At 41.7% G+C, this 26,537-nt stretch overlaps 1 protein-coding gene across 2 annotated transcripts in view; it reads right to left on the bottom strand.

Annotated features, from left to right (window-relative positions):
- IGF2R (insulin like growth factor 2 receptor) overlaps positions 1-25,254 on the bottom strand; it is an 85,014-nt gene extending 59,760 nt beyond the window's left edge. For both annotated transcript variants that reach the window (XM_066616194.1, XM_066616202.1), the window contains exons 1-6: positions 25,058-25,254; positions 19,938-20,068; positions 4,839-4,957; positions 2,425-2,523; positions 987-1,119; positions 454-571 (exon numbers count right to left, since the gene is read on the bottom strand). In XM_066616194.1, the coding sequence (XP_066472291.1) occupies positions 454-571; positions 987-1,119; positions 2,425-2,523; positions 4,839-4,957; positions 19,938-20,068; positions 25,058-25,197 (740 nt within the window). In that variant the 5' untranslated portion in view covers positions 25,198-25,254. The remainder of the gene's footprint in view (positions 1-453; positions 572-986; positions 1,120-2,424; positions 2,524-4,838; positions 4,958-19,937; positions 20,069-25,057) is intronic.
- Between the last annotated feature and the right edge of the window lie 1,283 nt (positions 25,255-26,537).

The raw sequence follows: 26,537 nt of genomic DNA, 5'->3' as shown, positions 1-26,537 counted from the left end.
AAGAACTTTGTGCCTCCATACGGAAGAAAGTAGAGACCATGGGGAGTTAGTTTATCATAAGTGGTCTTCAGAATAACTTGCTGAAATGTATACAATTCAAGAACCAGATGCTTGCCTGATCCTGTGGCACATCACAATCTAGCTATTCAGATTCTAACTTCCAACAAATTGAGAACTGGTCATAATCAGTAAAGAATTCAAGTGTTTCTGTTTTCTAAATAAAGGACAGCAGCCCAAAACATTAAAAATGAACTAACATAACTCCAAAACTGAAGATGAAAAAACACATAAAACCAATATTCTCAAGCTTCCAACAGCCTCAGTAGTGACAGAAAAAAGGAAATTTTGCCATCAAATGATGCATTTGACTTAACAGTTTTATTCTTTTGTGTGCCATTTAATATGCTAGCAAATAATAGTTTCTTTAAAATATCTCAGTGGTTTCACACACACCTGTTTTTATCATGTTGTTTGAGTGGTTCTCTAGGACGCCCCATGTTAAAAGCACGACCACCTTTCAAGAGACAAGCTGCAGCATCCTCTGGACAATTCTTGGCTTCGGTTGACTTTCCTGTTAATACGTTAGATATTATCCACACATCATATTATTTTACATAAATAGAACAAATAAGACCTTGGTCAGGCACAACCTATCACTTTGGAAACTTCCATTCCTATCTTATTAGATATGGAATCTTTATTGTAAAGATGCTGCATTTCTATAAAAAAAATAAGAGATTTTTTCTATTAAAAAATAGACTGATGAATAAGACTAGGCAAGACAAAAAATTCACTTCTGTGGCCAAATGAGTTTTTTTTCTTTCTTAGTCTTGTTCCTCAGGCTTTTCCTCTATAACAGGCTTCCCTGATTACTTTCAAACCATTAAAAGAAAGATTCCGATACAGCAATTTGAAGCAAGACTAAAAGATGGAGAAAGCAAGCTGAACTATAGCATATCTAATACAAAGCTCACAGATGTTCAGACCTATGTTTCTACAGACGTTGATTAACAGCTCCAGGTCATCATCCGAGTCATCTACAGGATACACTCCAGAAATCTTAATCAATGGATTCAGGTCTCGCTTCTGCAGGTCGTCGTCGAAAACATAGCAGGGTACCTGGAAAAAACAACAAATATTAGTGGAATACAGACCAGCTCTCATTGATCTTTTGCATAATAAGACAGACTTCTAAAGGACTACCTACTCCACAGGAATCTGCCTGCCAGCTCATTTAGGGACCTCACGTTAGATGCCTCCACTGTCTGAGATGAGGCAGGCTAGGAAACGGCCTTTTCTGAAATGGTGCCACAACAGGCTAACTCGCCCTTAAAAGTTTAATAAAAAGGTCTTGGTTTGGTACTGAAAACTCATGCAGCGAGATGTTCCACAAACAGGAGAGCATTCCAAAGGACTAGTCAGTCTGTTGTTATACTATGCTTTTAGTTATTTTCCTGTTTTCTGCTTTGCCAGTTATGTTTAGTACAGCAATTTCTCCCATGATACAGGGAATACATTCCTGCAAGCCAAGCACTGCATGAAACAGTGCTATAGGCTAAGGCAGGACATTGGAGCCAATTGGCCCACACTAGCCAGAATACAATGCTCCCACTGGCTGCAGGATGAATCATAGCCAAGGAGCACTCTAATGAAACAGCACTAAAAGCAGCATTTTGGGAAGTATTCATGTATTGTTATGATTATATTCTAATTGGCAGCTTTTCTTATTTCTGTAGGCAAACCTGAAAATTTCTAGTTAAAAGGTGGAAAATGATTTTTCAGACAAACAAATCTGCACAGGTTGTGCAGGTATGCATAGTTTCAAGTCATTTCAGTAGGGAAAAATAAGAATGCACATTTTTATTAGCTCCTAGAAACTTAACCAAGATCATGAGTTATTCTTCACCACTAGAACTGGGAAAATGCCAGGATGCCCAAACAGACACAAAAGGGCTGGGGTCAGCATGACTGGACAGATCCCAAGACCTGGAGCTCTCTGTAACAGCTTGCTGCCATCATCATTTGTTCACTGCCTCCTGCCCCTAAGACAGAATGGAAGCAATGGTTGCTCTTCCTCATGTTGCTTTTCCCAAGCACTCGCTCTCTGAATGACTGTGAGAGTGGCAGGAACAACCAGGAGGAAGAACCGTCATCATACAAGGGGCACCTAAAGGCATTTCCTCCACCAGGACTCCCCACAGAATGCGTTTGGGAAAGTGGGCGCTGATAGCAGCCAACAAGGATTGCAGAGTCCCTTCAGAGTAATTGATTATTTAACCCTGAAGAAAAAAAAAACAGCCACCTAGGAGTTTATGAATCTGACATTGCTAAAAAACCAGAAAAATATATTTTGACTGTACTCATTTTAAACAATGCAGTAGAACACTGCTGGATCCTTGAAGAGACAGCAGAAAAATCACTTACCTCTTTTATTGGTTTGAATGAGTCTTTCTTGCACGCAACAAATGTCTTCCACTCAAAGTAGTGCACACAGTCATCGGAGGTCACAAATTCTGGGGAACCCTAAATTAGGAAAGTGGCAAGACAAAGTGCTCAGTTTCATATTTTGAAGTTAAAAAATAGGAAGTTAAAATCTGTTATCTGCTTGATTTATTAAAAGAAACTAACCACCCAAGCTAAGAATCACAAAAGCAATCTGGCAGGACATTCGTGGTTGAATGATCTTTTGCAGCCAAGAGTCTACTTCATTCCCTCTGCATAATGGAACTGGAGGTACTACACTGTGTAATCAATAGTCTGAAGAACAGTATGATAAATAAGGCAAGGACTACAGATAGTAAAAATACACCATGCACTGATTACACACTAAGAATGATAAATGCGACCAAATTAGTTTAATTTATCAATGTGTTGTTCAAAGTAAGAACATGCAGGAACCCATGGGGGACATTTCAGTAAGCGATAACTGAGAGGTTACAAAAATCACTGATGTGCTCTTTCAACACTTGAATAAAAATTACTGATAAAAGAGTCATGGTGGAAGGGGGTTGAAGATGGAAAAGGCAAAGCAAAGAACTATACAGAAGGAAGAAATCTCTGCTACGTCATGAGAAACTCATCTCAGACTCCTTTTCATTCCTGAATTTCACCACATGCCACCTACATGTTTTCCTACTGGGGGCAGGAGGTCTGGTCTAGAGGGTAGAGCCTTCGTTAGCCCAAAGATAACATCAGAAGGTCGCCCGTTCGAGGACAGCAGACCTCGAAGCATCTGACAAACCGAGCTGAGTGATTCTACCTGCTCTTGGTGTGAGCAAGAAGCGTCTTGGCTGCCCTCCATGTGAGAGATGGAGCTGCTTGTCAGCCTGCATGGGAGAACTGGAGGCCAGAAGTGAGACCAAACCAGGAAGATCCATTCTGAAATGTTGTTGGTTCTTGAAAGAGAGAACCTCTATGATTGTAAAAATCCCCTTGAGGGATTTACAAACGCCTGCCTACGTAAACCACCTTGAATAAAGTCAGAGGAGTAATCTGATGACCAGAAAGGCAGTATGTAAATACCTAGTTATTATTGTTATTACTACTACTACTACTATTACTACTACTATTACTACTACTACTTTCATTGCTGTTAATCCATTAACCCAAGAAAAAAAGCAGAGCTTCACAGGGTACTGTACTGATTGCCAGGTACCACAAATTGTCAGTGAATTATGCACCCACTTGTTATACTAGACTTTTACTTCTATGGGATGTTTGGCTGCTTTTTCATTCATACCCCTTAAGTGCTAGCAATCAATTAAAATTGAGGCTGCACCAAATACTTGCCAAATGGCAATGTCTATTTCAAAATACTCTCAAATACATATTTCTATGGTAGCTGGTATCTCCCACTTCTCTGCTGCCACTTTGCCCTTACTGCCATTTAACCTGATCAGATGTGATGACCAGCACAATTTTATTTACAGTTATTTAAGATGTCGTCATCTCAAAACACCAACTGCTACATGGGTCAGCACAACCTGATTAAACATTAAATGAGGGCAGCAACAAACAGGGAACAAAGAAGGGGCAGTGAACACAAGTGTTGCTTAAGCCCTAGAGACACTTCGACATTGGTAGCGAGGGACAAACATATTATATCAGACAAACTGTTTTGACTCAGACCTAGTTAAAGCCAATATTCCCATTCCATGATTGGAGCGGTTTACCTGGGCCAACTTGGACCAAAATCTCACTGCTTAGCCAATGCAAACATCACTGAGTTTCTTGGAGGACATGAAAGCTCACAGAAGCCATAATATTCCTGTCCGTATCTGGTCAGCTAAAAGGGGAAGTGGGGAAAGGTGAAAGAGGGTGGAACAAAGCATGCCACAACACAGGAGTGAGGACTCAATGTCACAAGAACTTTAACATCCTTAGGATGCAATCCTAATCAATTTTCCAGCACTTGGCATAGCTGTGCCAGTGAGGCATGTGCTGCATCCAGCAGTTGAGGGGCAGTCACAGAGGCCTCCTCAAAGTAAGGCAATGTTTGTTCCCTTACCTCGGAATTGCATTACCCTTATGTCAGTGCTGAAAAGTTGGTTAGGATTGCGGCCTAACCAACAGGAATTTGACAGGAAAAGGTGTGCATGTGCCTATATTTTTTAACATTAGTGCTCCTCTCCACATACATGCTCCAGGAATAATTCAACAGACTTCAGTAACCCCACATGCTTGCAGGACTAAACCAAGAAGAGACAGTCAAGGCACAGATGAATTTCCAGGTCCAAAAGTGACAGAATTTCATGAGAATGAGGCATGCATGGTGATCTACTGCTATCAACATACTTGCTCCTTTTGCAGCAAAGATAGTTAATAAACACCATACTAACCAAAGTCTTCCCACAAGAGAACTGGATGTTGCTTTGCAACGGAGTGCCTTGATGTGAACAAGACTTCGTACTGTTGAACTCCAAGAGCAATTTCGAACTTCTTATCAGTGAGGAATCACCTAAGTCAAAGAAGTTACAAAAAATCAATTTAGACTTTACACTTCAACCATACCAGAGGAAGCATGAAACCTGTTTCTCTCCATACACAGATCACTACAGATGCCCAGCCTTCAAAGTGACACATCTGCCTACCAACAGAAGTAGACTTTGATAGAAAAGTTACCAAGTACGGGTAGTGCACGCAAAAAACACAAAGCTTCTTATGTGCCTGGGTTAGGTGGGGATGGCAAATGCAAATTCTGATAACTGTGGCAAAAATCTGAGAAACCCCTGCTAAAGAATACCAATTTGAAATTCAAGGTATCATTTTTCCAGGGCAAAACGTAGGCCAAAGTTGCACACTATCTACCTGACCAGATACTCTGCAGAGGTAATTGCAATTTTTAAAAAGATCATTTTGATATGCTGGCTGCTTTAGATGCCTCAAGTGGCATTTCCATGTCACGGCAAGCTATTCAGGGAAAATTCATGCACTTATAGTATCCTTCAATTCTCGTGTAGGGAATTTCCACAGATCATTGCCTTTAAGTATTTCTAAGATCAGCATTCATCTGGAAAATGAACACGTGTGGCAGCAGGATGCAGTAATTCACAATACTGTACTTGCATGGCGGCCTTTGCTCATGGATTCTTAATTTCAGATTTTAGTGCTAATTACCATTTAATTAACACAATGCATGAACTAACAAAGACAGCCACACATCACACAACAAAGACAACAGTATTCTTACCTATGGTTAGGCCCTTTCAAATGTTCTACCTCTCATGCCTTTTCAGTAACCACCAAGGGCCTGTTTTTATGTTATCAAAACAGCAACAATTACTTGTAGAGTTACCACAACATTGACCCATTCCACTCACTTTCTTGCGCCTATGTTAATAGAATAATGTGGATGGAGCCTTGAGAAATGGCAACTCCACCACACTACTCCAGCAATGCTGGAACAGCACCCAAACCTTCATAACCTGTGTTAATTTTGGATGAAAGGTCAAATCACTTGCATGTACAAATGTTTTCATTTAAATTGGTCATTCACAATCAGCCTGAAGAAAACACAGGTCATGGTTCAGGATGTGGACTCACCTCCCTGCATTACAATCTCTGAGCATGAACTGGAGGTTGTCCATGACTTTGTGTACCTTGGCTCAACGATCTCCGACACACATTCTCTCGATACCGAGCTAAACAAGCGCATCGGTAAAACAGCTACCACGTTTTCCAGACTCACAAAGAGAGTCTGGTCCAACAAGAAGCTGACGGAACATACCAAGATCCAGGTCTACAGAGCTTGCGTCCTGAGTACACTTCTGTACTGCAGCGAGTCATGGACTCTTCGCTCACAACAGGAGAGGAAACTGAGCGCTTTCCACATGCGCTGCCTCCGACGCATCCTCAGCATCACCTGGCAGGACAAAGTTCCAAACAACACAGTCCTGGAACATGCTGGAATCCCTAGCATGTATGCACTGCTGAAACAGAGACGCCTGCGTTGGCTTGGTCATGTCGTGAGAATGGATGATGGCCGGATCCCAAAGGATCTCCTCTATGGAGAACTCGTGCAAGGAAAGCGCCCTACAGGTAGACCACAGCTGCGATACAAGGACATCTGCAAGAGGGATCTGAAGGCCTTAGGGATGGACCTCAACAAGTGGGAAACCCTGGCCTCTGAGCGGCCCGCTTGGAGGCAGGCTGTGCAGCATGGCCTTTCCCAGTTTGAAGAGACACTTTGCCAACAGTCTGAGGCTAAGAGGCAAAGAAGGAAGGCCCATAGCCAGGGAGACAGACCAGGGACAGACTGCACTTGCTCCCGGTGTGGAAGGGATTGTCACTCCCGGATTGGCCTTTTCAGCCACACTAGACGCTGTGCCAGAACCACCTTTCAGAGCGCGATACCATAGTCTTTCGAGACTGAAGGTTGCCAATACAATTCTTTGCCTAGGATTTCAGAAGCCATGTTCCAACACTTTCTGAAAGGGATCACACAGTCCCGTCAGTTTGTCAATGACGATTACTGACAGAGCCCCAGAGCATAGTCTAAAAGCACACGATGCAGCAACCATCTCAAAACCAAGGAGGTCTGGTTTGTGCTTGGAGGAGAGATAATCTGCCCTCGTTTCCATCATGAAAGAAAATCAGGATGTAAATTGTAATAAACTAAAATCAAAGGCGTACTACATCCTAACCACTCAGAATACAAATGCCTGTTCATTTCTCAATTTCTACTTTTATCACAACCATATTTCTGGCAAGATCTGCCAAGTGAACCAAATTTTGCATTAAAATGAAACACAAAAATTAGGAAGAATCAAGACTACTGTTTTTAAAAAAATTCCTTTTTACAGAAGTTTTAAAGCAGGGGTGTCAAACATAAGGCCCAGGAAGCTTTTTATCTGGCGCTCAGGCTCTCAGCTGCTGAGCAGTGCCGAGGTGTTACTGCTAAAAGGGCAGCCCCCACAAAATATGGGCTGTCCCATATCTTGAAATGTGATAAAGATTTTCGTGTTTTCTCTTCTGTCATTTGAAGTTAATGAATTCCTAAGTGAGGAAAGAGTACTAATTTTTGGTTATGGCCTGTTTAATGACATCACTTCCTGCCTAACGACATCACTTCCGGCCCTCAGCTGGCATCATGAATGCCATTCAGCCCTCGGTATGAAACGAGTTGACACACCTGATTTAGAGTTAACCAGTTCACGGTTATCTGTATGCAAAGCAGTTGTGTCTCGATCCAGATTATCAGAAGATTAATCACCTTATTTGTCTGAACAAGTCAATCCTTCAGAGCAAGTCAGCAACACCTTCACAAAGAATCAATGGGAAATCATTGAATGGGGGTGGAGGGAGAAGAGGAAAAATATTATCTAATTTAAAGAACATAAAGGAAGTAAAACTTGCTCTAAGAAATTGCTTAACAAAATTTCTAGAAGAATCCATAAACTGTTTTTTATTCATGCATGTCAGAAGGCAAGGATAGCCAAGGAGAACTGGTGATGCAAATTAAACATGACAAGTCAAACAATACTAAAACCATACTGGACAACTCCCACCCCCCACCCAAAAAAACTACAAACCATTAAATGGAAAACACCAGTCAGTTGGTTATATGCCCTGTGAAGAGGGAGTCACTCTTCACTGCTTATTTGTTATAGATTCTTATATACATGCTAGCCAAATTATAGAAGACCATTGTGGCAGAGCAGGTCCTCTGCGGAAAATTTTTTTGAAGACATTCAGTTAGGTTTATTCCATACTGAAGGCAAAGATAAGGATTGCTGCTTAAAGAAACAAGGATAATTTTAAGAAGCTGACTATGCAATTCTAGGAAAGGCAACTCAGAAGTGAACCCCAATAGAATAAGTCCTATTAAACTCAAATTATGTATATATAGGGTTTCGTCACTAAATGAAGAATAGGTAGGCTTACACAATTCTGCCCCGTCTGGGAATTCTAATGATGTGATCTAATTTCACTTTCCAGAGCAATACCAGTATGCTACTAACTGTAGTCTGACTTCCGTTTCCAGCTTGTCTTCCGGAAAGTCATGGATTTTCCAATTCCCTGTGCATGTTCAAGTTTGCAGCCGTCTTCAACTATTTTTTCCCCCTCCCACTTAGGAGCTGTAAGTACACACCAGTAACCATATGCGCCAATTAAAATCACAGTGCAAAAGAGCAATCATAACAGATCATGACTCTCTGCACTGCGATTTCACACGTGTGGATAACTTGCAAAAAATAAAAGGTAACTCATGATAGTGGCAAGCTGTACATGCCTCAACTTTAAAATTAAATTTCTCCCAACCGGAGACAGGCAGAGGAAAACCTACTGACCCCCAAGAATCAGACACTCAGTACAAAAGTGTAACACCTAATTATAAAGCAAGTATTCACTTAAAAAATACTTTCTATTACACTGATAATCCAGAATGCTTTGGGCACTTGAAAGTATTACATCTTCCTACACAGTAACTGTCTGGAAGTGAGCCATGACTCTAATTTAATAGAACACAGGCTTCCAAAATCCATACAGCATCTAGGGATTTAGGTCCAGGTCTCAAATGCAAGCACATTATAACCATCGATTCACCAAGCTTCCTGTTTTCTATAGCTACAAGGCAGCTACTCCACAAGGCAGGAGTGCCACAAAAGTCAGGTCTCTTTCCTTTTTTGGCTTGTTCTTTTTTATTACATTTGTTTAAAACAAAGTACGTATGCTTTCTATAACAGTCACAAACCATTTTCATTATAGTTACAAACTTAAGTCAGCATATGTGTGAATTAATATTATGAAGACAGTTACGAATATTTGTTAGAATTACAGGTCCAGCCTATTTACACACGGATTTTTTATACACTGATTTGACTCAACACAAATGGCCCCTGCAAATGAGAAAGAATATGCTGATCCCTAGAGAAGGGGAAAAATGCATCCCTTTAAAATCAGTTTTAAAAACTGAACAGTCCTTTAACAGCAGCCTCCCTAATGAGAGAGGGCAGCAGGCTAACAATCCATCAATGCTTCTCTCTCCTGCAGACCCCTTCCTTCCCCCAGCACATGAATGAAAGGTGATCATTTTGCATTGGTGAAGGGAGGGGCTGAGTGAAGTGCTGATGGATTGTCTTCTTAAAGACTCTTATCTTAGAGGCAAAAGGTCAGCAAGGCTGTTTTTCAATCACTGGAACAAAGAAACTGTTTTTTAAATTGATCTGCTATAGTGCATTTTTTACCCACATGAGTGCTTGGAACGGAACCCACGTGAATAATTAGTCTCAACCTGTATATTTAAGCTCCCCTTCAGGGGAAAAAAAACCTTAATGGACACCACATTTTACTGTCCTGTGCTTTCCATCTAAGCTTCATAAATTCTGAACATCAATATTTGGACTTCAAGCCGAATTTTATTAAGTCTTCTTAAACTCTGCCACTTTAGCAGCAGGTAGCAATTCAGAAACTATGAAAGAATGATCTTCTTGCACATTTGTATTCAACAAAGGAGAATGTTCAAGAGGTAATGCAGAGGATGCAGTTGTCTTTAGAATTTTAGTTCAATATGCCTGCATCTTAGAGAACTTCCACCAGATGAAATCTACATCCCCAGTTTTTACATTTATTGTCCCCCTACCTGCCAGGTTCATCTTGCAAGATGCTATATATTTTTAAAAATTGTACCCCAACTTTCCACTGCCAAAGCAAATGTCTAAGGTGGCTTACAAAGTTTAGTTACCAAATTCACATGTTACAGAGATACCAACTACACAGTTCTTATTGTTATATACTTTTCACCTCTTAATATTAATAGAAATCAGGGAAGTGAAACCTTTAATAAAGCTTTTACACTTACCTGCATTGTTTATGACAATTCCAAACATCCACAATGGGCCCTCCTTATCCATAGGCTTGGAATCTGTGGATTTCAGTACCCATGGATGCCCAGCCCACAGCTGGAGGGCCTCCCGGATGCGCTTCGGATTGATTATATCTGGGAGGTGTTATGAGGTGGGGAAGGCAAAGTGATATCTCAGCAGAAGTGGCACTGCTGAAAGGGTGAACCATATTATAATTGGGCTCTCACAGCACCATCCATTCAGCAGCACCACTTCCACCAATGTGTCATGCTGCAGCTCATGGTGGTGCTGGGAGAGCCCAATTATCATGTAGACCATATAAAGAGCTTTTGCACGCCTTATTGGACCACAGGCCTTATGTTTGACACCCCTGGTCTAGAGAGTAAAATTTTATGTTGAGTTTACGGGCCCAGATTTAAACTTTTTCTTGTTAATTTTATACCCATAGGTTATGCATGCCAAGCAAGGATCACACTGTACAGTATTTAGATGCTTTTGGACTCATCCAGGATAGCATAATGTATAGGTAAAAAACCTATTTTTTACTTATTTTTAAGACCTATTTTACTTCTTTTAACCACTTGCTCATACCTGGTTACAATAGACAGAAGTGCTATACCTAATATGAATAAGAACTAAGGCATCTTGAAATAGTATGACCTTCACCACTGACAACTGGGCTTGTGGCTTACAAGAAACAGCTGTTTTGCAATCAAGGAAGTGATCATTTGCATTAAATGTTTCAAGAGCTTGGAAAACAATTGTATGGTACAATACTTAAGCATGTGAGCCTCTGTCTTCAAAGTGAAGGGCAGAATTTCAGCCAGCCACCTGATCCCCTCAGAGAGAAACTAGGTCTTTCTGCCAGCGGCACACTAAAGAAAGAGCAGGACAAGCAGTTTTGAGCTAATGAGCTCCAACAAAAGACAGGAATTCCATTTCCCCCACCCAAGCCACAAGTATATCTAAGTGTAGGTCAGTAAACTAATCACAATGCCATATTTCAGGACATTAGAAATATTTTGTAGCTGGTATTAGCAAACACAGCTACAAGTAATTCTTCCGCCTCAATCCTACAGCCGGGTCCCTCTCTATCTACCTCCACCACAGCTTGTAATGTTTTATCTTGTTCTTTAAATTATGTTTTTAATTTATGTTTTTAACCTTTGTTGTAAGCCGCCTTGGTTCCCTTCGGGGAGGAAGGTGGGGTAAAAATAAAGTTGTTATTGTTATTATTGTTATTGTTGTTAATAATGTTGATAATAATAATAATAATCTTGTTTGGGTTTTGTTTTTTTTTAAACAGTCATCTGACAACCCCCAAAGTATGTTGCCATCATGAAATGCTTGAATAATAAACACCTGTAAAATTTTGGGTACGTCAATTTATTTTACTTCCATCAAAAGAGGATGAAAATGGTGTGAAAATGCTGGTGTCTGGAAAGGATCCTACTAGAATCAGCCCTGCAGCCTGGACCTTTGCCCATGCAATGAGACTGAAAACCAATCTACATTTTGTCTGGCTTTGACACTGCTATTTAAAAATTGTAAAGACAATAGTACTACTTTAAAGGACTCCAACTCCTCCTTCTGCAGCAAGGAGCCAGTCTATGGCTACGAAGGTTAATGGTACTTTGCTGGAACTAACATCTGTTCTCCGGAAACCTATTGCAAGACACTGGTTACTGTCATCAAGAGAAGTGCTAGATTTCAAGGTTAAATACCCAAGTCTACAAAACGAAGAGACTTAGAAATGTATGAAGAATTCTTTCTATTTGAAAAGTTACACATTTTATAATTCAACAACTGTAACTTTCTATAAGATCAACTTACTTTACTCTCAAAATTGCAACAAACCAACTTGACCCTCTTTACTTCACTGCCTGTTCAGTTGCATGCAAGAATAATAATTCCTGATTATTGTTAACCATATACCTGTTCACGCAGGTGCAGTGCATCCTTTGTGGGTGCTCCTGCACAGGCAAAATAGTGCTGTACACAGTAGAAGAAGGTCAGTAGCTGTGGACCAGGTACCATCACTGAACTTCTCACCAAAAAGTTTTAGGGCAGTGATTTTCAACCTTTGTTGTCCTGTGGCACACTGATAAGGTACTAAAATTGTTAAGGCACACCACCAGTATTTTGATAATTGACAAAGCACACCATGCTGTTGGTGGGGGGCTCACATCCCTACTAATAATTGACCCTGCCTCAAATTCCCGCAGCACACCTGCAGACCATTCGCGGCACACCAGTGTGCCACAGCACAGTGGTTGAAAATGGCTATTTTAGGGGGATACCAGGCGTCTGAGAACAGTTTGAATGTCACCTACTGACCCTGTATTTCTCAGCTGCCGAAAGTAATGTTGTTTCTTCCATACCAAAAAAAGCAAGGATGACTTTCTACACAAGTGATTAGCAGACTCCAAAAATCCTATAAGAACAGCATAGGATGCATGCCAGTCAATGACAAACCTATTCTCTTCCATCACATAATGCATTTTTTACAAAAAGAATCTTGAATTCTGCATTTAACTCTGAATTCTTCAACTGGACTAAGCAGGAACAAAAACAGTGTCTTAGATACCAAACCTGGGGCACCTAGAAAGGTGTTGCTCTCTAGGAAACCAAAATATTTTTCAAACCCTGATCCTAGTTTGTACAAAATTAGATTTGCTACCACAGTAAAGTGTGCAAACTACCTTAATGCACACTATACTTCTTTCTTCCTCCACTGCCAGGACCATCCAGCTACCTTCACTAGGGCAAAAATAGGGGACAGGAACAATAGTCAAAACAGGACATAGATTTCAGCCGAACCTCCCGTGCTTTACAAGAAATACATACATTATAGGAGTGCACATAACTGGTTACAACAATTAACGTATATTGGGTGGCATCCCAACAGGAACTCCCTCCACAAACAGAAGTTTCCTGTGAACAAAAGGAGCGTTCTGCTTTCGGAAGCAGTGTTTGCATGAGTGGAAGCTCCTTCCATGAGTGGAGGAAGCTCCCCACAGCGGAAGAACTAGACAGGATGGCATTATTTGTTTTGCAGCCTAGGAATAAGTGCCAAAAGCTTCTAGTCATGCATAATGAAAGCAAGCATGATTATGTGGGCTAAACAGCATTTCTCCAGAAAGAAAGAAGCTACACTGTTTTGCTGGAGCTGAGCATTTATGATTTGCCACAGTAATACATGCATGACGTTGCCTTGGAGCATTCTACCCCACTGGAAAGCTTGCAGAGCTTCTGCTCAAGAGAAGGTCATGCGCCAAGCCAAGACAAGAGTGTAGTACTTAACTGTTTCTCTTACATTAAAACTGAAATTTTAAATGAAATCTTAATGAGACATTTAATTTGCCTTTTTTTTCTAAAGATCAGTTTAAAATAGGATGTCCCCCCAAAAATACTGTGTTTTATCCATCCTGAGTGGACAGTAGCAAAATAGAATCATATATAGTTAGGGAATCAGGGAGTTGAGAAGACAATAAATCTGACACCAAGGTCATTAGAACCTGTCACTTCCAGATTCCAAGCCATGAACTCATCCTGCATACAGAAGTATTGCTCTACAACCACCAGAGGCATCAGATGAGCCAATTCAGCCACTTGATTGCACAACTATGCATACCATTTTAGCTCCCTTGCACCATTATAAATTTGAAAACAGACACATCACCAGGGAACTATAAGGCAGACCACCAAAGCATATGGGTGCAAGTTCAGTTCTGTGAAACACAAACATGAAGCCCACATCAAGCTCAAATGGTATAGACGGCATCACAGGCTTTGCTGTAAGAGAAAAGGCTATGTTTTGAAAAAAGAAACTAAGTGATAGTTTTCAGCACTTTTTCTGCTCAATAACCATCACACAGACATTCTGCAAGTGTAGCCATATCAGATTACTCTAATAAGCCAAGAGGCTTGCGGTATATAAAGGCTTATAAATTTGTTGCAGCATCTGCTTTTGTGGGCTCTTACCAACAGGCTTTGGATTTTATACACACACAAACTCTAAGACAATAAACTATTGGGAATATCAAGTCCAACATACACAACTGAACAGTGCCCATTTACTGATTTTAGTAGCTAACTGAACCACATAGGAGTGCATCTTTTATTCCATGACGGAGGGTGTCTGAAAATGAGGAGTGCCAACAGGAGTAACAAATTACTTTGTTTTCAACGCTGTTTATTTGGCCACAGTTTAATTAAAACAAGCTACCCAGCTGTGTTTTCAACACAGCTATTAATACAGAGTCATTGTCATTATAAGGTGCAATAGTCTGTTCCACCCATACTCAGCACCTTGTATTGCCTATTGCCAGAGACTGACAACTTTTCTCAGCACCATCAGCAGTTACTCTGGGGCTTTCAAAATGCTTGAAACAAGTATGCAAGCAAACAGCAAACAAAGCAGGGCAGGAGGTCTGGTCTAGAGCCTCCGTTAGCCCAAAGATAACATCCGAAGGTCGCCAGTTTGAGGCCACCAGCACTTTGAATGGCGAGACCTTGAAACATCTGACAAGCCGAGCTGAGTGATTCCACCTGCTCTTGGTGTGAGCAAGAGGCATCTTGGCTGCCCTCCATGTGAGAGATGGAGCCGCTTGTCAGCCTGCGTGGGAGAACTGGAGGCCAGAAGTGAGACCAAACCAGGAAGATCCATTCTGAAATGTTGTTGGTTCTTGAAATAAAGAACCTCTATGACTGTAAAAATCCCCTTAGAAATGCCTGCCTGTGTAAACCGCCTTGAATAAAGTCAGAGGAGTAATCCGATGACCAGAAAGGCGGTATATAAATACCTTCTTGTTGTTGTTGTTGCTGAACAGAGATTTAAGTCCACACTTTTCTATTTCAGGTGATCTACACTAGACTGCAGTACTGAAATAGAACATTTCTACTGCAACCCAGGATCACAGTTTCAGCAGCATGGCTGGTAAGGAAGCTAGCTTATCCAGGCCTACTCCACTCCTCCTTTTGCAACTACAGGTGGAACCTATTTATCTGCATTAGTTCCGTTCTGTGACGTGACTCGGCGCAATTAACAAAAAACGCGTTGGGCTAAATTCCATAGAGTTACGCAAATACACTGCAGCCTGACACTTCCAGATAGGAGGAAACTAAGGCAACTGTTATCAATTCCCTAGTTGCCAGCTGCCTGGCTTCTTTCACATGGGATGCTGATCTTTTAGGAGTCCAGCCCTATGCGTTTCTACTCAAAAGTAAGCCCCATTGTAGTCAATGGGGCTTACTCCCAGGAAAGTGTGGAGAGGATTTGGGCTAAATCTCATGCTTTGCTTGGTGGGAAGGCTTGCTTGTGTCAGTGATAGCCTGCACCATGGGGGCCGGTTGCTTGTGTTGGTGATTGCTGCACCATCTCAATGGGGGGGGGGGAATTTGGCAAACACTCCCTGGGTTTTTTAAAGCAATCCCCTCTGTTGCTACCACACCTGCCCCTGTGTGAGTGAGTGAGAGAGCACTCCACCTTGCTGCACATGTTCTGGCTACAGAGATTTTTGGGGCCCCCTTCCCCTCTTCAGTCTCTTTGCTAGCTCAGGGGCTCTAGGAGTGTTACTGTTCCTTTGCAAGGGGAACCTCTTCCAGGGCTCCAGGGCTAATTCCTGCCTCGGTGAGGCAGAGCCTTTTTGCAGTGTTTTGGGCTGCCTGGAAATAGAGAGAGAAGGGCAGGGCAAAGGAGGCAACGGTGCGTGTGACTTTCAGGTCCTCCACCCCATTAGCGTTGAGACAAATCTGCTGATAAAAAAATCCGTGGGTAAATAGGCTGCACCTGTACTTTGTAATTTCATTCCACACCAGAGTTGTAAGAAAAGTGCACACACAGTTAAATAAAGGGCCATGGCTCAAAAATAAAGAATGCCTGACATGTATAGTGACCCAGACAAATTCTGCCATCTGATTAAAGATCCCACAGATAAGCATGGCTAACAAAATTGTTCTATATCCCTTTCTACCAAGTCCTTAAAGCCCCTGCCAGACCAGACAATACCAGGTTACATTATTTGTTTCCCAACTTTGCTCTGATGAACTCTGGACTTCCTCAAAGTCAGATCAGTAACAGCTAGACTTCCTTGAAAGACAAGATTGTCCACCAATACAATTTGGAGTTTTAGGGGATGTTGTGTTTACTCTAGGGTTTGAGATAGGAAGGCCTGGGGAAGGAAAAAGCATGTCTTCCTTGTAGAAAGAAAACAAACATTTTAGTAAAAAACAAAAACCTCTCTTGAAATATTTTTTATCAGAATATGGGCAAGATGCTTGAAGACCATGCCTCAACACAATACACTGGGTCCTTACACCACAAACATCTGCATCAGCACTTTCACTTAGTAACAGTTCATTCATTATGATGCTTTTGTAATGGCATTATAGCACTGAGACAGCAAGAAATACAAAATACATATTTCCGACTTCCAGACAAACCTCCAGAACAGAACTTGCACTTATTAAATACAGTGGAACCTCTTTAAGTTGACCACCCAAGGGACTGGAGGAAATTGGTCAACATAGGGAGGTGGTCAACATACGGGGAAAAAAGGCATTTAAATATTATCATGTTTAGCTCCCAGGACAACAAATGCAAGGCCAAGTTACTATTTAGATTGGATTTTTTAAAAGTTTTACTGCAGTTATGAATGAGAATTGATTCTCTTGTGATGCTTACTATTTATATCATGTATATCTATATCAAGAGACAGAGAATAAACAGCCCACAATCAGTGTTTAAAAAAAACCCTGAAAATTCATAAGCTTAAAAAAAATTATAAGTTAAAAAAATACTTGGTTTCATAGCAGACAGGCAGACCAATGCTAACCCTTGCCAGCCCATAGCATGTAGCATGTTACATAGCCCCAACAGCTAAAAAGAAACACAAAACACTTTTTTACTTAGGCTGCCTGGCCTCCACTGGGTCTCCTCAGATTCACTAAATGCCAGAAGGTGTTTTCCTCACTAAAGGCTGTTGAGAAAACTCCACAGTCAGGGAATAAGAAGACAGGTCCCTCTCATGGATTGGGAACTGGTTGAGGACCAGGAAACAGAGAGTGGGTGTCAATGGACAATTGACAAAAAAAGTGGAGAGAGGTGGAAAGTGGAGTGCTTCAAGGATCTGTTCTGGGACTGGTGCTTTTCAACATCTTCATAAATGACCTGGAAACAGGGATAAGCAGGGAGGTGGACAAGTTTGTGGATGACACTAAACTTTTCTGAGTGATGAAGACCAGAAGGGATTGTGAAGTGCTCCAGAAGGATCTCTCCAAACCTGAAGAATAGGCAGCAAAATAGCAGTTGTGTTTCAATACAAGTGTAAAGTAATACACTGGTGATGGGAACCAAAGTGAAAGGACAGTGGCTTCACTATGCACAAGCAGTATCGCGTTCAGTGGGCAACTTACGGAGGGTAAATTAATACTCTGTGCAATCGTCGAAGTTGTCTAGATACAACTTACGGAGGTGGTCAATATAGAGAGGTTGGTCTCCCATAGTGTATATGCAGTGTCTGTCCATACTGTGAAAATTAGGTCAACTTAAGGAGGCGGTCATTATAGAGAGGTAGTCAACTTTGGAGGTTCTACTTATTATTAACAGTATTCATATACCACTTTTCAACAGAAAGCTCACAAAGCGGTTTACAGAGAAAAATCAAATACCTAATGGCTCCATGTCCCAAAAGGGCTCACATTCTAAAAGATGCAAAAGAACACCAGCAGGCAGCCACTAGAAGGACACTGCTGGGGTGAGGCCTCACCCCTTATCTTATCCCCTTATCTTGGGGAGTGAACATACTACCACAGCCAACTTGTGCTGCTACAAAGTTCTTTGATTCAAGAGACAGACAATGTTAGTTGCTACCACAACTAGGTTACTAAACAAGCCAGCACTATTTAGGACTTGATACTGGAAAACAATACTGCCAAGTGTTGCATAAGAGAATATTTTCCAAGTCTGCCAAATAAACTGCTCCTGCAACATCATCATTGCATAAACAAGCCTATGGCACCTCTTGGTTCTTGCGTGCCTCATGTTTATGAAGGCAACTACCTTCACCATTAAAGGAATAGTATCCTCACTAGCACTGTCACCATTTGGAGCTTTTCCAAGAACACAATCATGAAGAAATCATCTGCTTGCTCAGTGAGCTTCCAAAGGCAGAAGCACTAGTCAGGATGTCACTCAATGCACACGCTCACTTTCAATCAACAATTAAGGAACAAATCAGCATATGAGAGAGACAAAGAAGTCTGCTTCAATTAATTGGGCTTACATCTTTCCAAATTCATGATGCTCAAGATGCTATACATTTTTCAAACAATGCTTAGAAACAAACACATGTTTTTCAAAGTGTATTTACTATGAACAAAATATGGGATAAGACATTTAATTCTCTACAATTTCCATGATACTTGCAACAAGTTTGCCTCTATGCCTATTTACTCAGACAGTCTGGCATTCATTTCATAGCACACTAGGATTGCCGCCTGTAAAAATGGATATTAGGTTAAACTTTAACACCACTGGGCTCTTTCAACTGAACAACTATTTTTTATTATAAGACAGGAATTATGCCAAACCTCTCATTAGGCTCTGGGCTCAGTCTCATTCTTCTAAAAACCACTATTTCTTCATGAAGGAGAAACAAAATTGTTAATAAACCTCATTTAAAAAATTCCTCTGTTGATGGTTTCTGTTTTCAACTGATAAAAACTGTTCTGCAGAATTCAAATGGCAACTTCATCTGTAACACTGGATACATTTTTAACTACTGTTTGAATAAACACAAGCATTTACTTTGTTTTTTAAAAGCATTTACACAATGCTTCTCCAAAAGAACCCAAAGTATTCTACAAGAACCACCAACCAAAGTATCAAACAAGTGAATAAGACAATAAGTGTGCACGTTTAAGTATCAAATACAATTGAATGAGCAACTATCAACCATTGACAGAATCCCAATAAAACAAGGAAGTCTTGCACGGACACACACCCCAATTTCAGAGTTCATGATACAGCTTTGCAGGTCAGGCAAGATCACTGCTTAAGACAGGGGTTTGTACCACTGATCTATGAGCCTGGGAAGTTACAAGGAACAATTTGCATTTTGCTGTTAGAAAATCTGCCTAGCCAGATACTTGGAGATATGGGGACAACAAGAGGGACCTTCTTTACAAACACAATCCTTGGAATACCATCCTATTTTAGGGCCACTATTTTTTCCTTTAATAAAACCGTTTTTCTTTAAAAAGTTGTGAACTCCTGACTGTTGGCTTTTAGAGATCCTCCTCTGGTACTCAACTACTCTAGACGCACAGTTCATGTTATGCATACTTGAGCACATGGCTTAGAAAAGTTCTCCACACTTCAACGAGAAACACCCCCAACATTAAGCCAGTGTCCCTGCTCTGGAAATGCAATTGAGATTCCCATTATGTAAAGATATGTTGTTCCAGGTTTGCTCAGATCCATAAGAAAAGAAACACTGAGACAAGCACCATTAAAGCCACCTTGGGTTCCCCAATGTGTGGTAGAAAAGCAGGGTAGAAATTATTTAAGTAAATAAATACATAGACTGCTGGCATTGGCATACCATGTCATAACTAAACCGTTGGACTTACCTACTGAGAAAGATGATCTGCTTTTTAGGTCATATGCACAAACAGCACTGGATGCTCCACAGTCCAAGACATTCCCACAGGGATTTATTTTATAGTGCACTTTATCTGGATCAACAGCTTCCCATGTATAACTGAAAAGAAGAAAAGAGAATCAATTTTTGCTAAACTGCATTATAGCGCTACAAATATTTATTTCAGCCCAGCCTACTCAAAAAGGATGCTACAGCCAGCAATCCTTCTGTGTACATTTGACCCCTGAAGTCTTCCATTGCACTACTGGCAAGCACAGATTTAGGATCAATTCAGGGAAAAACAACAGCTCCATCACTAGCCATCTTTTTTGACAGACAAAATTTGGGTTAAATTCTAACTTAGTGTATTCAAGATAAGATTTCACCTTCACTATCATAACCAAGCCATTTCATTGCTAGGACAAGCCAACTTAAAATACAGAAACCAAAAGGTTTTGTGCATTGGTTTCACATCGTGAAACCAGACTTTATTTTCAAGGGCTATCTTTGGCTGAAAACTAGAGACTCGCTTTTTAATCTGACAAATGCTGTCAGCAGCAAGTATTTCTGCTGGATTACTAACATTTATTGCACAGTACACCGATATGGTGGAAACACCAGAAACAAGAGGGTCATGATCTGAAGAAAAAAACACCAGCAGCTCTTAGCAACAGATAAGAACACTCAGGGAGAAATGAAGTTTGATTGTAAGTTTCTAGTTATAGAACATTTCTGCTTATCAAGCAACCAAGAGTTTAACAGGTGTTCATCACCATGCCCAGAAGTCAAATATGTTAGAACAGTGAGCTTAAGAAAGCCTTCCTCTGAGTTTCCTGTTCCAAGTTATATGATGCCAGAAAACCAAAACATGTTTATTATTATGAAGAAGCACAAAAAAAGAAAGACCAATTTAAAATGTTGTGACCGTGTATCTATACTGTACTTCCCCACTAAAGTAGCAAACCTGCACTACTTCACATCGCAGATGGGCATTCACATGACTGAGTTCTCCTCCATGCAAAACATTCCCTCCATACAGAAAACTGTATCCAGGAGAAGAAAAAATTCTCCCATTAGATACAACTTGGAAAAAATCTGCTCTAGGTAAGACTAGATGTGCGGGAGAAGTAAGTATACAGTGATAAGCCCCAGGTTGCCATGACACTTACAAATTTCATTGTGGCATCTATTATTTCCAACAATAACAGTATTTCCACTTCTTTTCAAGTCATTGTAATAGTAAAAACATAAACAGTAGCGACTCTTGAGTGCTGAATTTTTTGTTTAGCAACATTTGCAATTGTGTCCATCCTGGGGTATATGATCCATGGACCTTTCATTTGGCCATGCCACAAAGCAAGGAATGCAGAGACTGCTTGTGTACCAATCTGAAAATCTGCATAAATATGTAGATGAACAACAAATGACACTTTATATTCTTGCTGGTGTGTAGTTTGCATTGAGCATTTTTATGGCATGCTAATAAAGTTGAGCACACAATCACACCTAGGAGACAAGAAAAATGTGAGGCAATAGTAGAAATAAGCAAGTAGTGCATCTGATTCCCATCAAAACATGTTATACTGCATGGCACTGATGTCCATGAAGTTCTTCTCTATGCTTGTTCATACCATTCACTGGTGGCACAAGAAGCGTTTATTTAATTCAAATATAAAAACAAGGAAGTTGAAAAATTTGTCTGACTCCTAAATTTGGAGGCTAGCAACTTGCTCCAAAGCAAATTTGACAAGCCCCAATTTACACAACGGAAATAATACCTTGAAATGACAGATTAAAGGACAATTGATGCAGTGCTAGACATCAGCTGAAGGAACTGTTTCTGTGGATTCATGTCACAATGTCAAAGAAAAGGCCTGTCACAATGTAAGCATGGCCAACTGCATGGACTTTTACCACTTAGCAAAAATCAAGATTTACCACTGCAATCTCGCAGACAACTGCAAGAGAAAGACCTGTGACTGTCCCATCTCTGTAGCACAGGACTCTGAAGCAGCATCCTGGCATGAGCTCATGTAAGAGAGTAGCTCCTGCAGCAAAGCTGTAACATCTAAAGTGTCCAAAGAAGCACCCCTGCCTGCCTGCCACATTCCTCATGCAGCATCTATAAAAGGAAGAAACACAACTGCTTGTTAATTAGAAAACAGAAAGTAAAAGGCACGTTGGGGGGGCCCACAAAGCATTTGCATCTATAGGGTTGCCTCATATCCAGAGTTTTCGTCTCTTTGGCAGAGGATTGGAATGGCTCCCCCCACCAATAAGGTGGGGGGAGGGCAATATAGACAAAGTATATGGACTCATTGTAACACAGCATTCCTCTGATATAAACAACTGCTTCATATATTAGAGAACACAAAATTTAAAAAGACAAACATGTACAGGACAACTTATTCATCCAATGAATAAATGTTTGATGTTTAAGGTTTATTTGAATTAGGAAAGCACATTTGAACAGGATGTCAAAAGAGCTTCTCTCATGTTGCTGAAAAGTGTATTTAGATTATAAATAAGAACTTTTGTTTCAAAATTATCAATATTTATAATTTAACTTAATGAGTCACACTAGTTTTTCGTATGCACAAGCACCTGCTTTGTTTATCCAAAGCTTCTAGTTTGAAAGTTTCTAATTGCAGAAATAGATGCTATTGTAAAACAGTGTCTAAGGAAATAAGCTGAAATCAAAGAAATCCCAAATCATACCTCTGCCATGAATTTATAATGCACCACTGTCTCCTGAACCTCAGCCCTCTCCTTTCACAATATGGGGACAATGATTTAAACTTTTCTTAGAAATGGAAAGGTAGGATATAAATATTCATAAAAAATATTATGATTTCAGCTGTCGAAAAACCATCTTTTTGAAATCACAAAAAGGCAAGACACTCCTGGCAAAGAACCACTGCACTGACAAATTCATTCAGAGCTTGCTATACTTGTCATGAAAATATGTCTACTGATCCCTTGGCAAGCAATAAGAATCACTACAAAAATTGAGTCCTCTATGTAGCCTCATCTAGACATAGAAATGCCACTTCAAGAAAGACAAGTGTGTTGATTCTGATGTTTGTTTTTACTGAGAACCAACTATTTTGATAGCTTCCCTGCAACCTGGAATACAGTGGTTGGAGGTATCTGGAAAGAAACCAGAAAGCGGCCTGCTTGGAGGCAGGCTGTGCAGCATGGCCTTTCCCAGTTTGAAGAGACACTTGGCCAACAGTCTGAGGCTAAGAGGCAAAGAAGGAAGGCCCATAGCCAGGGAGACAGACCGGGGACAGATTGCACTTGCTCCCAGTGTGGAAGGGATTGTCACTCCCGAATCGGCCTTTTCAGCCACACTAGATGCTGTTCCAGAACCACCTTTCAGAGCGCGATACCATAGTCTTTCGAGACTGAAGGTTGCCAACATGGTATGCAAATCACTCTGAACATTCTAAACACACACTTTTGATTAACATAATGAGATGCAGAACATCCAGATGTTCTGGGATATTCATAGGACAGGATGCTACTTTTGCATAATATGCTACCAGGGGCTAAGCTTCCTTACACACTGTGACTTTTTGGCTCAGAAACCACCAACACAAAAGAAGTAGAGAGTTTGTCTGTGTTCTACCAGAAGAATAAGTTACTTTCTGCTACTATTTAACTTGGCATCTCCTAAGGTGGCAACAGGAAAAACCTGCTCTACTGCTAGATTTGCAATCACACATACATTGTTTTTTACACTCAGGCAATACTTTTGATTTCATAAAAGCCAAGCCCACTAAACACATACAAGAATTTTATAGCTATATCCCCTTCAGTAGAGGAAAGCCGGATTCAAGCCAATTAAGTGCACTTTACGGTAACATTCCCATAGTGGAAGTTTTATTCAAATATACCCTGGCAAAGTGCCAGAGATCCAACAGCAAAAACAGTGAAACAAAAGCCTGTGCATGAACATTATGGTAAGAGATGACAGATGGTCACAAGAGGAAACTAGCAACATTGCTCTAGAACGTGCATGCTGCAGCAGCTGACACCTGAACAAAACTCTTTGTGGAGGAAGCTTATCCTCCCACAAAAGCAGTCCATGAACTGGAAACTCACATGCTCTGTAGTCACTTCTGCCGTTATGACAAGCTCTACAGCTTGCCCAAGTACATGTCAGAAGGGCATTTTTAGAAAGAAGTCCTGCAGAATGCAGGCAACTAAATGGAGGGTGGCTTTTGTTAGACACACTCATTTATTTAACGTGACAAGGGTAGGGAGAGGAAGATTATTTTAGAGAAAAAAGGACTACTTTGACATTTAAATGCAAGATGTCTCCTAACCCTTACACACTCTTATGAAGAAATGTCTAGACCAGTAGTTCCCAAACTGTGGGTCGCGACCTGAATTTTGGGGGGTTGCCAAACGGTGATGGAAAGCTCAGATAAGCAATTGCCTCCGGCCCTGAGGTTATTCAAACATCAGATACTGTAGCTGGTAACCGCCCCGCAAAGAGCCAAGCTCCTCCAGTTTGCAAGGCAGCTGCTAACTGCCCCGCAAAGAGCCAAGCTCCTCCAGTTTGTAAGCACATGTAAGTACAGAGAGATAAAGTTTTAGGGCCTTTTTTCTGGTCATTATTACTAGTGAATAAAGAAAATATTTGTTTCTAGAGCTCCTTTTTAAAGTCTGTCAAACTTACACGTGTCCCCACAAAGCGCTGCTTTTAAAAGCAGGTCCTGGTACTACAAAGTTTGGGAACCCCGGTCTAGACAGCTTAACACTTGTCCCTACCAACTGCGTGCCAAGCTCTGTACAGCAGCAGAGAAGTAACTCACAGCCCAAGCCTCTGCGTGTCCACTCAGCAGTAAGACCCACTGTGTGCAACACAGGAAAGTGTAAAAGTAAACACTTTTACTCCCAGGAAAGTGTGGGCAGGGCTGGAGCCTGAGGCTGCGGTCTCAGCCACACTCACCTGGGAGCAAGTGCCACTGACTGGAACAGGGCTTACTGCTGAGTAGCCACGCCGAGGCCTGGGCTCTCGGTCCCAACTGCAGGGCTCTGGAGCCGACCCTCCCGCCCGCCTCGCTGCCACTCCCCAGGGCTGCGCGGACGGCCACTCACCGGCACAGCTCCTGGTAGCTGAAGCCGCCCTGGGCCGCTACGCCGGCGCTGCCGCCCCACAGAGCCGGGAGCAGCCACAGGAGCAGAGGCAGGCGAGGCAGAGGAGCCCCCCGAGCAAGAGCGGAGGCGACGCGTCTCATGGCCGGGGGAGAGAAGGCGCAGCCCGGCCGCTCCGCGAACACCGTCCGGCAGAGGGGAGAAGGGAGAGCGCTGGCAAGGCGGTCATGTGACTCCCACCCCAGCAACTCACGCCCTCACGTGACTGTCCCGCGCCCGTCACGTGGCGCCAGACCTCTGAGGCGGTGCCAGGACTGGCTGGTGGGGAGGGTGGGGTGATGGTGGCTGCGCAGCCAGACATGCTGACTCCAGAGTAAGCCCCATTGAGTTCCATGGGACTTACTCCTGGGCTGTGAGGTTGCAGCCTTTTAGGGCCAGCCTCTGCCAAAGTCTAGAGAAAAGGCACAAGCCTCACCAGGTCTACTCAGAAGTAAGTCCCATTTTGTTCAATGGGGCTTACTCTCAGGAAAGTGTGGTTAGGATGACACAAAATTATGCAGGGGATGGGCAGAGGGAGGCTCTTTTCCTCCCAACACCAGAACCAGGGGTGAGAACAGAGCAAAGGAAATACTTCTTCACCCGCCATGTCCTTAGCCTGTGGAACTCCTTGCCACAAGGTGGGGTGACAGCATCTGGCCTGGACGTCTTTTGAAAGGGATTGGACAGGTTTCTACAGGAAAAGCCCACCATGGGTTATAAGGTGCAACCTCCTGATTTTAGAAATGAGCTACGGAGGACTCACTGAAATGGGTGTGAATCCTGTCAAACTCTGATACAAATCAGGCTCTTAGTTTAAGAGCCGTACAACTGCCTTGGTTCTGAAATTAGATTTTTCTGTTATGCATGACAGGTACATAGCCTCCTAAACTAGAAGACATTGCCTCAAGCTATTAACTTCCGTCATCAGTCTTTTACTAGATATGTTTTGCTAAAAGTTCTAGCAATGTGGATCACTTTGCTTATTCTTCTGATCACCAGGTAACTTTTGTGCAAACCTCTTATGACCTGCTGTCATTCATTCATGACCTGCTATTGATTCTAATAATCAAATAACATACCCAGGAGTTGTTGGAGAAATTACAGTCACCCTGCAGTAGCCTTTAGCATTTCTTGATCTTCCATTCTTCCTCACTGAATACAAAGTCTGAAGATGGCCATTTTCCATGTGGTGGCTTCTTGTAAGCTCACTGCAGGGTAACAGGGTAATGGTGAGCCAGGGCCCAATCCTAACCAACTTTCCAGCACTTTCCAGCAACTTTCCAGGGTGCAGTCCCAATGCAGCCCAGAGGTAAGGGAACAACTGTTTCCATACTTAGAGGAGGCCTCTATGAGTTCCTTCCCATCACAGGATGCAGGGCACATCCCATTGGCACAGCTGCGGTGGCACTGGAAAATTGGATAGGATTTGGCCCCCAGTTGGGTA

Source organism: Tiliqua scincoides, chromosome 1, assembly GCF_035046505.1.
Source record: "Tiliqua scincoides isolate rTilSci1 chromosome 1, rTilSci1.hap2, whole genome shotgun sequence".
In the NCBI taxonomy this organism is placed as follows: domain Eukaryota; kingdom Metazoa; phylum Chordata; class Lepidosauria; order Squamata; family Scincidae; genus Tiliqua; species Tiliqua scincoides.
This window is presented reverse-complemented; position numbering and strand designations above follow the sequence as displayed.